Below are 15913 nucleotides of genomic sequence, written 5' to 3' on the forward strand. Positions count from 1 at the left end.
TAAGAGAAGGAAAGCTACCATAGGAGACAGAGCAGGCCATGTCCAATTACTGAGACCTGGACGAAAGGGGGTGTGGGGAACAAGAATGGGAGAGTCAGTGCCTGATCACAAGCTCCAAACTTGTCCACCCTCGGTGACACAAGCCGTATATAACCCTCGCGGGGGGATAAAAGAGCCACTTAGACCGCACCCGAGCAAACTTGGTAGAGCAGCTTGGCCACTTTGGATGAACGTCATGGAATCTGTAGCCTTCCAGATTTGGGCCACCGTTTCTCTTCTGGCCCACCTTGCAGATGGGAGCCCCATCACCAGCTTAGATGTGCCTCTTATGGAGGAAGAGGTGCCCTTCTTTGATGAACAGGACGCCCTGCTTCAGAATTTGCAAAACGAGCTCCTGAAGGCACTGAACCTCTCGGGGATCCCCCTGGAAGAGGAAGCCAAGGTGGACCCTCCAGAATATATGTTAGAGCTCTACAATAGGTTTGCCAGGGACAAGACCTTGCTGCCATCAGCCAATATTGTTAGAAGCTTCAAAAACGAAGGTAAGTCCTTGGATTTTCTTCCCAACTTTAGGAGGAGCAACCAAGTAGGTTGAGTAGCCAATTATCTCACTGGCTTTTAGTTGTTAGATTACAGTTGTAACTAGAGGAAAGGAAGATTATTATTTTAGTGGAGCAGAGAGGAAGTTTGAAAGAGAAGATATTAGCAAAGAGACTCAGCTGGCCTAGTGTTGAGTTGTCTTACTTACTGCTTAATGGGGCACATCTAATCTCCCAGCTAGTTGACTTTCGCACTGCAGGGTAATTGCTGTACAGTATTCCTCAGATTGGCAGTGCTACATTTAGCCAGAGCGTGTGTTTTTTGTGTAAGTTTTGAACAACTGATGAAATCCATAAAGATGCTCTCATTGCACATTCTCAGGCATTATCCTCCAGATGTAGAATTCCACCGGCAAGCTTCTTTTTTTTCAAGAGCGTCAGGTTAATTCACAAGCAAGGATTTTCAAAATACACATTTCAAGCTCCGTAATTTTTCAGTTTTGTTTTTGACACAGCTGCAGGAGGTTTTTGCAGGCGCACAACTTCAAAGTTGGTTGTTTTAAGGTCTGCCTATCCTAAGGAGGAGGATTCGAAATGAGCAGAAGGTATAAACCAGAAAGCAAACTGATCTAAAAATCAGCCCTGTGCCAAATTTATTGATCTCAAATGTGTTAATAGAAGAAACTAAAACCTGTTCTTTGCAACCTTGTGTAATACAAAACAGTTCTTATAAGCACCAGTTTGATAGCACACCACACAACTATCTTGTATTATACATATAGATATATATCTCTGGCTTGCAGAAAATGATTTTTGCAAATACTTTTAACAGCTCAATCCAAGATTTATCTGTCAGAGCACTTGAGCGTGTCAGCATTAAGATGCCTTACTGCAAAATGCTTCTTCCTAACTACAGATAGTTGCTACTGATACTCATTTTCATGGATTATAGCATAAAGGCATATAATTATGCTTTTCCAAAAGCCAAGAACTTGGCAGATCTTCCAACTAGGTTATAGTGTAGACTTCCATGGACTACAGACCACATTTTCAGCTGGATTTCTGCTGATCCTTACAATCAGCCTTCTTCATAGTCTCTGGTCTGTAGTAACTATGAATAGGTGTTACGTTTTTTATGACAATGCACTCTATTGCAGCTACCTGCAAAAAATTAGAACTTCATCAGGTAAAGGACATGAAATTATAAATCCATTGCTCTCAAATGGACCTCATCAGGGTGCAATAGCGAAGTTCACCATGTTAGAATATCTTTGCAATATCTCAGCCTGCCATTTTGTCACAAAACCTTCACTTGATTAATAGATTTTTCTGCCTCTTTTTTTACTGGCCCCTCCATTGCCAACCGTTAGGACAAGTTTTTGTTTCAAAAGTGATCTCTCGTCCACATTTTTTTTACTCCAATTTGGCTACTTAGCAGTTTAGTTGCAGAAAATCAATTTATTTCTCCAAACTGCAACATCAATAGTGTTATCCTCCTGTTTTTCCAACATGCCTTCCTTCCTCCTCCTATTTTCTGCACACAGCAATCCTGTGAGGTAGGTTGGTCCGAGAGAAAGGGACTGATCCAAAGTCCCTCGGCCAGTTTTCATGCTTGGCGGGGGTGGATGAGGTTGAAACTCACGGTCTACTGGTTTCAAAGCCAGCGCTGCCTCTCAATGTCAACTGAAAACTAGATTTAGTCAGGTTGAAGTGTATTGTGCGATAGTGACAGTTCTTTACACCCTGTATCAATGTGAAATATAATGTGATTTTAAAAAACCATTTGCAGAACAGAGTTCACGGCCCATCCGCTTTAATGGCGTACGGAGGTACCCTCTCCTGTTCAATGTCACCATCCCTCACCATGAGAAGATAACCATGGCTGAGCTGAGGCTCTACACTCTGGCGGAGGACAAGCCACTCTACGAAAATCTCGACCGGAAGGTCACCGTTTTTGAAGTGCTGGAGGGTGAACACGGAGGAGGGAAAGAGGGAGAGGAGAGGAAGCTGAGAGTGCTGGCATCCAGGTTTATTTACAGCACCGACAATGAATGGAAGACGTTTGAGGTGACAGAAGCCATCAGGAAGTGGCATCACTCTGACTCAACCACTCACCAGCTAGAGGTGCAGGTGGAGTACCGAGTGGGAGAGAATCCCAACCCAGGAAGACACAGAGGCGTAGACATCAACCTGGAACCCAAACACAAGCCGTTGTTAATTGTGTTTTCAGACGATCACAGCCATGCCAAGAGAGAGGAGAAACACGAGCTGAAGGAGATGATGGAGCACGAGCAGATGCAAGAGTGGCCGGATTTAGATTTGCAAGACTTCTCCAGCAGCCCCAACGATCTGCTTCAGATCAGGTCCAACATCATCTATGACTCAACCTCCAGGATCAGGAGGAATGCCAAGGGAAGCACCTGCAAAAAGACGTCCCTCTATGTGGATTTCAAGGAGATCGGCTGGGACTCCTGGATCATTGCACCCGCCGGCTACGATGCCTACCAGTGCAAGGGAGCTTGCAGCTTCCCTCTGGATGGCAGCCAGTCGACCACCCATGCCATGGTCCAGACGTCCGTTCACTTGAATGATCCCCAGAGAGCTTCTCCTGCCTGTTGCGTCCCAACCAAGCTAGACCCCATCTCTTTGCTCTTCTTGGATAAAGGGATCGTCACCTTCAAGCAAAACTACGAGGGCATGTCCGTCTCTGAATGTGGCTGCAGATAGTAGCAGGAGATGGGGCTCTTGCATGGTGTTTTGGCTTTCGTGGGATTTCATGGTTCCATCTGAACAGTTTTGAGATGCAGTCAACTCCTTGAACAAGGGAAAGGGACCTTGGAGACGGGCAAGGGTTTAGGGATGATGGCTTGGAGAAAAGGGGAGGAGGGGGATGGAAGGAGACAAGTGACCTCCTAGACAGCAGCAAGTGGAGGCATCTCCTTACCTTCAACTAGAGCTCCCTCAACATCACAGGACTTCCTCTTCAATTGTTCATCCCAGACATTTTACCATTTAAGCAATCCTGTTCAGTTCCTTCCAATTTCCGGCCACTACAACTGAGCCAACAGTTGTCAGAAAACATACCTAGCATGATCTGGCTGCCAGTTCAATTCTAGTGTCCCTTGGAGACTGTCCTGGGAGGAAGCCCTTGCCCTTCTTAGTGACAATCCTTTGCCCTAAAACCCCAGCCAGCAGCTTTTCTTTCCAACAGAGGGGCAGTCCAATGCTCCGCTTGGACTTGTCCTGGGAGAAGAAGTTCAAGAAAACTTTCTTAAGCTGTGACACCTGAGGTTCATACCGCTCAGTAAGCATGGTTTCATTAACCATGATTTATTGAATAAAACCAGTGTGTTGCAGCTGGATTCCTGCAACACACCAAGCCAAAAGCAAATTGTTAGGGGAACCTAAGTCATAACCTTTTCCTTGTTTCCTTGCTTACTCAGAAAAAACACCGGCCTAGTGGTTGATGCAGAAATTCTCTTTCTGGAAAGTTCTTTGCTACTCCCTTCATCCCTCTCAGGACTGTTCTGCGTAGTCAGTTTAGTGGAGCCCTTCAGATAGCATAACCAAGACATCCCTCAAAGCAATTGCATCTCATTGCTTTGGACGACGCCACTCGGATTGGGGTGCGCATGATACGAACCCTACTCGTCTCTTGTATCGATGCCCCAATGCAACTCAGAATCTGGCTGATCGTTGTTTTGATCACTGTTAAAGTTTGTGGGGAGGGGAGGATTGTTTCGTGCTGAAATTTCAGGGCTCTTCGGACAGAAAAGGAGCTCCCTCCTTACTGGAGCTGTCGATTCACGAGACAGTTCTCCATGCGTACGACGGAGGTCACATGTCAAGTTTCCACCACTCCTCTCCGACAAATCGTTGTGATAAGAAGGTGTTGGAATTGAGAAACGATAGGTCTGGCGGTGCTTTATTTATACTAAGCTGCAAATTGGTCAGATTCTTTGGAAAGTGTAATTGACGTTGTGTCTCGAGCCCTTTGTGGTCTTACTGTACTACGCCCCACCACTGATTTCTACTTTTAAGGAGAGAGAGAGAGAGAGAAGTTGGGTTTTGAGAGCAACAACCTGGGCCCTTCAGGAGAATTCTCATGCAAAGCACTTGGACTTGCTGAAATCCGCCTCACCTTCATCCCTGAAGCCATTATTTATTGATCTATTTATTGACTGTCGTCCTTGTAATATAATGTAGAATACAAAATGTTTTATTTTTGTGCTTGTATGTTTACCAAACACACTTGGGTAATCCTGTATATTGAACTGTTTCGTTGCTAATACCATCCCTCAGTTTCAACGGACTTTCTTCTTCATTGTCTTTGTAAATATATTAATTTGTCCTTGTTTTTCCATCTCTCGGTGTAATACAAAATACAGTGACATCCAGCATACAATCACTTTCAAGTCTAAAATGAATACAGAGAGTGTGCATTTTTTCATACGGCCAAAACTGAGAGCTGGTGAATTTGCCCCCCTATTCCAGTTTTGCTGGAAACATCCCATTTTCAAACATACAGTGAGTTCCGGCAAGACTTCTGACTGTATCTTGAGGCCAATTTTGGCCACAATTACTGCATAAGTCTCCAACAGACTTTGGAGGGATCTATCACAATTCTCATCGTTAAAGTGAGCCTTTGTTCTTCAGAATAGCTGCTGCAGTGACCCTCAAACTCTCCTCTGCTCCAGATGTTATTATCTTATATTCTATTTCTCTATGGAGAAATCTACCCACTTTAGATGAACATTGAATCAATCAATCATATTTATTCGGTCAAAGACCAGCAAAATTTAAATAGCCAAAGCAAACAAATACAGAGTGAAGCAAACGAATACCATAAATCACTAGCTATCAAAATAAACAAAATATAACATTCATTCCTCCATTATTATGTTAACAGAGTTGTTTCTCAGGTGATAAGTCTAAAACGTTAATAGGTACAAAATAAAAACGAAAACTATATTTCCCCTGCAGCAAATAGTTAAATGCGTCCAAACCAAGTTGTATGTTAAAACAAAGGTAAATATGCCTTTCACCAATTATGGCTTGTTTTCATCGCAGCCACACAAAATATACTTCCTGCACATGTAGTGAATGGTTTTAGATCCTGAAGGAGAATGTTCATGTAAAAATTATCTGGCCTCCCTGGGAATTTATCTATTAGGGGTACAAGGTGGATTGATGTCTCCGTACAATGTAGACTAATGTCTCTGTAAAAAGGAATGTGGTGGCTCATTGGCTAAGATGCTGAGCTTGTCGATCAAAAGATTGGCAGTTCAATAGTTCGAATCCCTAGTGCTGCGTAATGGGGTGAGCTCCCGTTACTTGTCCCAGCTTCTGCCAACCTAGCAGTTCAAAAGCAGGTAAAAAATGCAAGTAGAAAAATAAGGACCACCTTTGGTGGGAAGGTAACAGCGTTCCGTGCGCCTTTGGCGTTGAGTCATGCCGGCAACATGACCACGGAGGCGTCATCGGACAGCGCTGGCTCTTCGGCTTTGAAACGGAGATGAGCACCGCCCCCTAGAGTCGGGAACGACTAGCACGCATGTGCGAGGGGAACCTTTACTTTTACCTTAAAATTTACAACATAGTAATATGTGTGTGAGAATTTCAAATTCCTCATCACCACTTCGACAAATACACTCAGCTACAGGAATTTACTACCGTATATCTGCCTTGAAGAAGTGCAGAGGGGAGGAACGTTGAATCTAGCTTTAAAGAATGTTAGATCTTGAGAACCTTAGATTTACCAAGTAACTTGCTGGTGCTCCTGTTAATCCAAACTCCATCATATTGATGGAGCCTATTAACTTCAATCTGGAACTTCACAGCCCTTATTATTGAGAATAATTAATAAATTTGCCTTCAGAAGTTCTGGCTGCTTTAGCACTGGACTAGAGGCTTTTAAGAAGAGATTGGACAGCCATTTGTCTAGGCCTAGGGTCTCCTGCCATGGGCAGGACATTGGCCCCTAGAAGACCTCCAAGGCCCTTCCAACTAGTTCTACGTTCTAGGCTGGGTTTGATGGTCATCTAACGATTTTAAGAATAGTGGAGAGAATCCATAGGAAGCCAGTTTATGCTCTACTGCCTGTTTCTAGAGTAAGGAAAAGTTACCTGTTGGAATTAGAGGGATCAGACCAAACCTGGGTGTGTGTGTGTTGCATTTTGAGTCATTATTATCTTCTGGGCCCCTAACCTGAATCTGTGGCATTCCTGTTCCCAGTCTTAAGGAAACATTTGACGTTCCACAGGACGCAGCTCGAATTCATCTCAGGAATTTTGTGGGCACCATTATTCCCTGCAGTTGCTTCATCGGATAGATTGCTGTTTTGTGCCCCGTAACAGATTCGGGCCACTGTTTTGGCTTCAAAAGGTGAGAATTGTCCACAGTCAAGTGTAAAAGAAATGCTTCATGGCATTCATCTTCCTAAGGCAGAGTTTCTCAACCTTGGAAGCTTGAAGATGGGGGATTCTGGGAGTTGAAGTCCACCCATCTTCAAGCTACCAAGGTTGAGAAACACTGTCCTAAGGGGTAATTGCACCATGTAGTGCTGGAGGGTGTATCAGCTTCCTTTCGTGTAGAAAACCACATTGACTGCTCTAATCGATGCCCTTGTTTGGCTCTCATGGTGAAAACCCAGATTTCTGGTTTATCAAAATCGAGAACCAAATTGTTGTATATTGTTTTTGTTAAGGATATTGTTGTTGTGTTACCAACCAGCAGAGTGTAGAGCACAGAGAAACGTTGCTGAGAGCAATGAATAAGAGATGTGCAAACTGGTTTACCAAAAGTTTACTTTATAGTGAAAAAACAATCTCATAGTCTTTAAACAAATCCAAGTCTTTGCCAGTTAAACCAGTCCAGTGATACAAATATCATCTTACCACACAAACAGTAGTTGGTTAGAATAACAAGCTCACTCTGGTTCACAAACCACGATGGTTGCAGATCCATCCAACAATGATAGCACAACGATAGCAACTCCTCACACTATGGTAGCATATCATCAACTGAATACGTTGCAGTACCTTTCTTAAATACGTTCACAACTAATTACAGCATACTCAGCATTACAATGAATCAGCAGTAAAGCCTTAAAGTCACACAATACATATTCATATTAAAGTCACAGAACACATATATTGCCTGGACAACTTGTTAGGCCCAAACCATATCCTAACATTTTTATCAAGTTCCTGCTGCCAGCTTTTTGAGGGACAGAGCAGTTGGTCATCCTGGCATTGTGGATTGGACATCCAGAGCTAGAGAGGACAACAGAAGAACCGTGTGATGTTGTCCCATGCTAAGTGATGACCAAGGAGCTGGCCAGGAACGGAGGAGGTGACACTGGCCTGATTAGAGCAGGGAAGAAGCCAGCTAAGCATGTCCTGGGCTCAAGGTTTAGTTTGCGCTCCAGCGCAGCAGATCACAGAACCACGGGGTGGGAAAGGTCTTCTAGTCCAACGCCCTGCCCAAGACAGGAGGAGTGCTTGTGCCATCTTGGATAAATAGGTGTCCAAGAAAACCTCCAGTGATGGAGCAACTACCACCTCTGGAGGCACTGATTAATTGTTCTCACTATCGGGGAATTTCTCCTTAGTTCCAGCTTGGATCTGTCTTGAATGCTCTTCCACCTGTTGCCTTCAGGTGCTTTGGAGAATAAGTCAACCTTTCTTCTCTGTAGCAAATACTGGAAGACAACTATCATCCAAGACTCCAATCCTTTTCTTTGACAGACTAGACAGAACTAGGTCCCTCAAACGTTCATCATACTGTTTACACATTTGAAGAAGACACAAACCAGGGACACACACACACCAGTGGTGAAATTTTTTTTACTACCGGTTCTGTGGGCGTGGCATGGTGGGCGTGGTGTGGCTCGGTGGGTGTGGCTTGGTGGGCATGGCAGGGAAAGGATACTGTAAAATCCCCATTCCTTCCCCACTCCTGGGGGAAGGATACTGCAAAATCCCCATTCCTTCCCCACTCCTGGGGGAAGGATACTGCAAAATCCCCATTCCCTCCCCACTCCTGGGGGGAAGGATATTGCAAAATCTCCATTCCCACCCCACTGTGGGGCCAGCCAGAGGTGGTATTTGCTCGTTCTCTGAACTACTCAAAATTTCCGCTACCGGTTTGTCAGAACCTGCTGGATTTCACCCCTGACACACACAGAGAGACACCCCTCTACACCTTGGGAATGCATCCCAATTTCAGTCAGAAGAACAGAGGACAAAAGAGGAGAAGAGCCTTGATAGTACAGTGGTTTAGTGCACCCTGTTATTAACACAGCTGCCTGCAATTTCTGCTGGTTCGAATCTCTCCAAGGCTCAAGGTTGACTCAGCCTTCCATCCTTTCTAAGGTAGGTGAGATGAGGACCCAGTTTGTGGGGGCAATAAGCTGACTTTGTATAAAATATACAAAAGAATGAAGGCTATTGCTTAGCGCATTGTAAGCCGCCCTGAGTCTCCGGAGAAGGGCGGCATATAAATCAAATTAAAAAAAAAAGAAGAAGAAGAAGAAGAAGAAGAAGAAGAGAAGGACAAAATCAGTCCTTTTGCAGATGGTTCCAGGGAATGATTTCCACCCACCTGCCTCTTGTGGGGCCAGGGATTTTCACTCCTGTCCTAGGAGATGGCTTTGCACCATGGCTGTTCATGAATGGGACTTTTCCCAATTTGAATTATGGGAGGGCGAGAAGGGGCCTCATGCACCTCCAAGGCAGGAGGGCGCCACCCGAGAGCACGCTGGCTGCTTCCAATCGTCCGTATCTTTCCATTCTCACTTCCAACCCAAGTGTCACTGGGCAGCGTGCTGATGAGGTTAAGCAGGGTGCGAGCCAAAGATGGTGTTGAAAAGTGTGTGTTGAGTTAAAGGGGAAAAGGTTTAAATGCTGGGTCATCTCTGGAGGGCCCAGCATGATCAGAGAGGCTCAACCAGCCCTCTAGCATTCCCAGCGTCCATCACTTCCAGGTTGATGTTGTCCTTTGCTGTAGCAACTCCTTATCTCGGCAGAGATTAGAGTATTTTCAATCACCAGAGATTTATTGTGGGAACCCATTTCCTGAGCTGTCACCACCCGCTGCAAAGCAGAGTTTAAAACCTGCAGGAGAAATGTAAATATTGCACCTGGGATTCGAGATGAAATGCTTGGCTAATCCTTGGCTTAGCCTTCACCCGCCCCCCCCTGCCATGTGTGATCGATCACGGGATTAACTTTCTGGAGAGGGGTCTGTGCGTCCACATGTGAGACATTCTTTCGGAAATAGCAAAGGCCACAGCGAGAGGGGCAAAGCCATCAGGAGTCTGGAACCGCTTTTTGCAACTCTCAAATTTCATTGCATGGCTGCACTTCCCAAAAGTGTTTGTCGCTTTATAAAATCTGTAAAAATCGGGAAATGGCGCTCCTAGACTCCTTTGGATTTTGGATGCCGCAGCCTGGCAGTTCTAACACATTTTATTTATTTATTTATTTATTTATTTATTTATTTATTTATTTATTTATTTATTTATTTATTTATTTATTTATTTATTTATTTATTTATTTATTTATTTATTTATTTATTTATTTATTTATTTATTTATTTATTTATTTATTTATTGGTTCGATTTATATGCCGCTCTTCTCCAGAGACTCAGAGACTTACAATGCGTTGAGCAATAGCCTTCATACTTTTGTATATACCTGCTTAGTAGGGCTTTCGCCCCCCCACCCCAAAGTGGTGTTCTTTTTTATACAAAGTCAGCTTATTGCCCCCACAATCCGGGTCCTCATTTTACCTACCTCGGAAGGATGGAAGGCTGAGTCAACCCTGAGCCTGGTGAGATTTGAACTCGCAGTAATTGCAAGCAGCTGGCAGCTAAGTGCTACTTAACAGCACTTTAGTCCACTGCACCACCAAGATTTTGGTCTCGGGATGCTCGGATCTTAGAAAGTGTGCAGAGAAAAGCAACAAAGGTGATAAGGAGTCTGAAGGATAAATTGTACAATGAACAGTTGCGGGAACAAGGGTATGTCCAGCCTAACGAAGAGAAGGATGAGGGGGTGATAGGATGATTGTCTTCCATATTTAAGGGGCAGTCACAGAGAAGAGGGGGTTGACTTAATTCTCCAAAGCACCTGAGGGCAGGAGAAGAAGCAGTGGATGGAAGCTCCTTAAAGAGCGATCCAATCTGGAATTAAAAAGAAATTTAGTGTCAGAGAGAACAGTTCATCAATGGAAGATCTTGCCTTCTGTTGGTGCTCCATTTTTGGAGGTTTTCAAGAAAGATTGGACAATCATTCGTCCAGGATGCAATAAAGTCTCCTGCTTTGTGCAGGGGGCTGACCTAGAAGACCTCTAGGGTCCCTTCCAGGATTCTATGATTCTACCCTTTTACCTTCTTACATCTGATTGCAAACCCCAAAGATCCTTGGTTGACATGGGTTATTTTATTTATCAGGGTATGACAGTACGTTTAGGGCAAGGGTGAAATTCAAAATTTTTCCCGACTGGTTCTGTGGGCATGGCTTGGTGGGCGTGGCAGGGGAAGGGTATTGCAAAATCTCCATTCCCACCCCACTCTGGCCTAACCCAACCAGAGGTGGTATTCTCCGAACTACTCAACATTTCTGCTACCGGTTCTCTAGAACCTGCTGGATTTCACCCTTGATTTAGGGAAACCTCATGTCCACTTGGATTGGTTTCATTTTTTCCCCCCACCATTTTCTGCTGTCTTTTTTCTGTGATGCGAGCTACGCTCAAACAACTTGGTGCGACATTCTTGCCTTCATGCCAACCATATGAGTAGGAACATCTTGTTCTCTCCTTCCCAAGTTTCCAAACCTTTGTTTCCCTCTGTAACAAAGGTTGTTGTTTACTTCCCGACAGCAACAGTACTTGGTGGTCAACGAAGAGTTGAATATGGTCAACCCTATCTTATTGCCATGGGCATTTTCTTTTCCAATCAGCAGGAAGGTTCTTCTAGAACAACGTTTCTCAACCTTGGTAGCTTGAAGATGGGTGGACTTCAACTCCCAGAAACCCCCAGCCAGCAGCGCTGGCTGGGGGATTCTGGGAGTTGAAGTCCACCCATCTTCAAGCTTCCAAGGTTGAGAAACACTGTTCTAGAAAGAGCGTGGCGTTGCTAAAAGCCTTTAAAATTCATCCTGGCTTCTCCTTGGCTACCTTAGAAAGAACTTTCTGAATACAAAGTACCTCCTAGCTTGGAAAAGCAGACAGAAAATTTGACATCTTGTTTTGAAACAAAACTTGGATTGTCAGGAAAAGTTCTGCCAACAGCAAGTTGCCCTTATAAAACTTTCTTTCAGAGCAATTTTGAAGGATTAGGTGTTCAGGTAGAGGAATGGCCAACCAGTATTTTCTCAGCTCTCCCTCATGTCGCTGCTGAAAATCTACTTGAATGGGTGGTGGGTAGTAGGTGGAATCCTGCTTCTCTTTGGGTGTTGGTTGCTGGAGGGAAAATGTTCGATGCTGTTTCCTTCCTGGATTTTTGATTGTAGCTTTCGAATGATGCCTAAATGGGATTTATCTCTGCCTGACAATTGATGGCTCTTACAGGAATTCCAGAGCATTTTTGGACTGGGCTTGATCTAAAACATTAAGCTTCCCGATCTATTTCAAATTTTAAGGAAATGTAGGAAAACATGGATGGGAAGAAATTCCCCACCAGAGCAAGGAAGGAGGGTGCAAAAAGTCAAAATGATGGCTGTAATTCTGTGATGGAAGCTTGCCCCCCCCCATCTCTCTCTCTCTCTCTCTCTTTTTCTTTCTTTCTCTCTCTCTTTCTTTGTCTCTTTCTCTCTCACGTTTTTTCTTTCTTTCTTTCTCTTTCTTTCTCTTTCTTTTTCTTTCTCTCACTATCTTTCCCTCTTTCTCTTTCTTTCTTTCTTTCTTTCTTTCTTTCTTTCTTTCTCTCTTTCTCTCTCACGTTCTTTTTCTTTCTTTCTTCTTTCTCTTCTTTTTCTCTTTCTTTCTCTTTCTTTCTCTCACTATCTTTCCCTTTCTTTCTTTCTTTCTTTCTTTCTTTCTTTCTTTCTTTCTTTCTTTCTCTCTCTCTCTCTCTTTCTTTCTCTCTTTCTCTCTCACGTTCCCTTTCTTTCTTTCTTTCTTTCTTTCTTTCTTTCTTTCTTTCTTCTCTTTCTCTTTCTTAAAATTAATCTTCCGCCCACCTTGTATCCAATGGCTCTGGGCGGTTTTATTACCTGTATGTTGGAAAGGGACAGTGCTTCAGTTGTGCAGTTGAACTGCAAAGTGAAAAATCTTGACTGTGTTAGACTGTCCTGCAGATGCCTCTGGAGAGAAGTAGGGAAAGAAAATGAGAGCAAAGGGATGAAAGGAAGAAAAAGCAAAAAGACTCTCCTACCAATGCATCAACTTCACTCATAAGCGACTACCGTAGCCCCTTGCCCCTATGCACCCAATATTGCCCCCTTCTCAGCCTGGGTAAGCCTGAGAAAGCTGCAGGGCTGAAAATAGCTCAGGAGACTCAACAATTGCCAGCAGGCGCAGCAGGCGATTAAAGCCACATTCCCTTCCTCCCGTCCTCCTTATCAGTACATTTTGTCAAGAGGGCCTAAATATCACATCATGTTTTTACGCGCGATAAGTCAAATTTTCACAAGCTGAACCAGCCGCTGCAGATGATAGAGTGGTGAGCAAACCAGGGCTTGTAAGCGGCCCCAGAGAGATCCACGAGGGAGGCCTCCTGCAAAGCCACAATTTTATCATTACCCGTTTGTGTCCTATAGGGAGAATCCCCCCCGCCTGCACCCATATGGGGGCTTTCTTATAAAACCACTCAAGTGGCTGGCCCCTGTGAATGGACATTTAGTTTCGCGAACGGTTCCATTCATAAACAAAACGCCTTCAGCTCTAGACTCCGCAGAAGGCTGATCAGATTGATCAGATTAAAAAGCGGAGAGACCGAAGACGCCTAAAATCTACATTCCCCACCCAGCTCCAAGGACAGGGCCCAACCTCTCAGCCACAACAGGAATCAGGCAACAAAAATTGGGATATTAAAATAGCACACTCAAAGCACAGATTAAAGTGCATTTCCCAAGGAACCTGGGCATCTAAATCACACAGCCCAAGAACCACATAAAAACCTATCCACTCACCAGGCTGTTTTGTCAGCTGTCCCAGAACCGATTCCTATCTTCGCTTTTGATTCCTAAAGAAATGGAGACCTCCTTTCCTGCAGACTGCTTCCAATTCATTTTTTCCAGTGTCTTTCTCCCGCCTTAGAACTGGACCAGATTTTACTTCCAATGGTCCCTTTGGGAGAAAGAGCAGTGAAATAACAGGCCATTGTCTTCAATGGAGAAAAACTATGGAAAAAAATTGCATTGGTGGCCGTGCCAAGAAATTAGGTCTGAGGATGCAGAAAGAAATTGGCAATCAAACCTTTACTACAGTCATAGAGCAGCGTATTATTTATTGATTAGATGGATGCTTCATCTTTTTGCTCCAAACTTTTGTTCATGGGAGAGGGAGGGAGGAAGGAAAGAAGGAAGGAGAAGGAGGGAGGGAAGGAAGGAAGGAAGAAATGAAGGAAGGGAGGGAGGAAGGAAGGGGAAGGAGAAGGGAAAAGGAGAGAGAAGGCAGACAAAGAAGGATGGATGGATGGATGGAAGGAAAGAAGGGGGAGAAAGAGAGGGTAGACGGAGGGAGAGAGGGAAGGAAGGAAGAAATGAAGGGAGGGAGGAAGGAAGGAAGGGGAAGGAGAAGGGAAAAGGAGAGAGAAGGCAGACAGACAAGGAAGGAAGGAAGGAAGAAATGAAGGAAGGGAGGGAGGAAGGAAGGAAGGAAGGAAGGAAGGAAGGAAGGAAGGAGGAATTATAGCTCTTCATATAAGCTAAATTCAAAGAATCTGTCCTTCTCTAAACTGTAAAAGGAACCCTTGTAGCTATTTGGCTAACAGCTATCGTTTCTCTTTCCTTCCTTCGGCTCCTCTTCCACCACAAACAGCAATTTCAGGGCAGAAAGGTGTAGCATTAATCTAATAAGGAAATAAATATATCTGAAGGGAGCAGAGAGGAGGAAAAACAGAGAGAGTTCAGGCGTGATTGGGGCCCCCTTTGAGCCGCTCTTCCCATTTCCTAAGCGAGCATCGGCTGGCCAGGCTTCAAGTCAGAGGGCATGTTTTCATCCTTCACCAGATGTTTCCAGATGTCATACTTGAAGAAGGTCGATGCCCTCTCTAAAAATATAACCATTAGCAGCTCAATTTCCCACCGACTTGACCTTCAAGCCAGCTGAGCTCTTCCTTCCTTCAGCTTCAAGCAAACCTCCTGGATTTTGGCTGGCAGAGACGCATCCAAAAAGGCCAATCCTGCTTTCTAGAAAGCGCTTTCTCTCCCTCTCTCTCTCTCACTCTCTCTCTCTCTGTGTCCCTGTCTCTGTGTCTTTCTCTCTCTCTCTCTCTCTCTGTCTCTCTCTCTGTGTGTCTCTCTCTCTCTCTCTCTGTGTCTCTCTCTCTTTCTCTGTGTCTCTCTCTCTCTCTCTCTCACTCTCTCTCTCTGTGTCCCTGTCTCTGTGTCTTTCTCTCTCTCTCTCTCTCTGTCTCTCTCTCTGTGTGTCTCTCTCTCTCTCTCTCTGTGTCTCTCTCTCTTTCTCTGTGTCTCTGTCTCTGTCTCTCTCTCTCTCTCTCTGTCTTTCTCTCTCTTTCTCTCTCTCTCTCTCTCTCTCTCTGTGTGTGTGTGTGTGTGTGTGTGCGCGCGCAACGAAGCCCCTAACTAAGGAAGTGGAGGAATCTTCAGTTTATGCTAAACTGACCCCACCACAACCTCCTTCGGGCAGCTTTACTGCTCAGCCAAGCTGACCGACGTCATAAAAAAATATGTACACAATAAATGGGAATGGTTCCATCGGGGGATTTTTTTTTTTAAGTAACAGCAAAGCAGTGTGTGACTTTTTTCCCCCTCCCCAAGGATATGGGGTGGAGGGAGGGAGGAGGGGGTTTCCTCCCCAAAGTTTATCCCCAGCCACTGTTCTGCCAAATTATGCGAAGGGACATAGAGGTGATGTGGAATGTCACTTGCCATGCCTTTAAAAGAGGACAGATTGATGGAAGATGCCAGGGCTTGCTCCAAGAAATATTTCCTTCCGTGCACAGGAAGGAGAAACCCTCCCATACTTCCACCTCTCACAATACTGGACAACACAGTATCAACAGTAGAGACCTGCAAATTTCTAGGTTCTACCATATTGCAAGATCTAAAATGGAGATCCAACATCAAAAACGTCCTCAAAAAAGCACAACAAAGAATGTTATTTCTGCACCAACTCAGAAAGCTCAAACTGCCCAAGGAGCTGCTGATCCAGTTCTACAGAGGAATTACTGAGTCTGTCACCTG

The 15913-nt window shown here is 44.5% G+C and overlaps 1 protein-coding gene across 1 annotated transcript; it reads left to right on the plus strand.

Moving 5' to 3' along the window:
• The first annotated feature begins 216 nt into the window (after positions 1–216).
• BMP10 (bone morphogenetic protein 10) lies at positions 217–4948 on the plus strand. The gene is made up of 2 exons (XM_034430612.2): positions 217–542; positions 2329–4948. The coding sequence occupies exons 1-2, from the start codon at positions 227–229 to the stop codon at positions 3264–3266; spliced, it is 1254 nt and encodes a 417-aa protein (XP_034286503.2). The 5' UTR covers positions 217–226; the 3' UTR covers positions 3267–4948.
• Positions 4949–15913: the final 10965 nt, after the last annotated feature.

The sequence above is a fragment of the Pantherophis guttatus genome, chromosome 9 (assembly GCF_059756535.1).
Source record: "Pantherophis guttatus breed Tessera chromosome 9, ASM5975653v1, whole genome shotgun sequence".
NCBI classification, from domain to species: domain Eukaryota; kingdom Metazoa; phylum Chordata; class Lepidosauria; order Squamata; family Colubridae; genus Pantherophis; species Pantherophis guttatus.

What these genes read in the sequence shown, in the direction of transcription:
- BMP10 (XM_034430612.2), top strand. Translation starts at nt 227, where the DNA reads ATGAACGTCATGGAATCTGTAGCCTTCCAGATTTGGGCCACCGTTTCT. An exon ending in TAGAAGCTTCAAAAACGAAG is followed by an intron (nt 543 to 2,328) that starts GTAAGTCCTTGG and finishes AACCATTTGCAG; the next exon opens with AACAGAGTTCACGGCCCATC.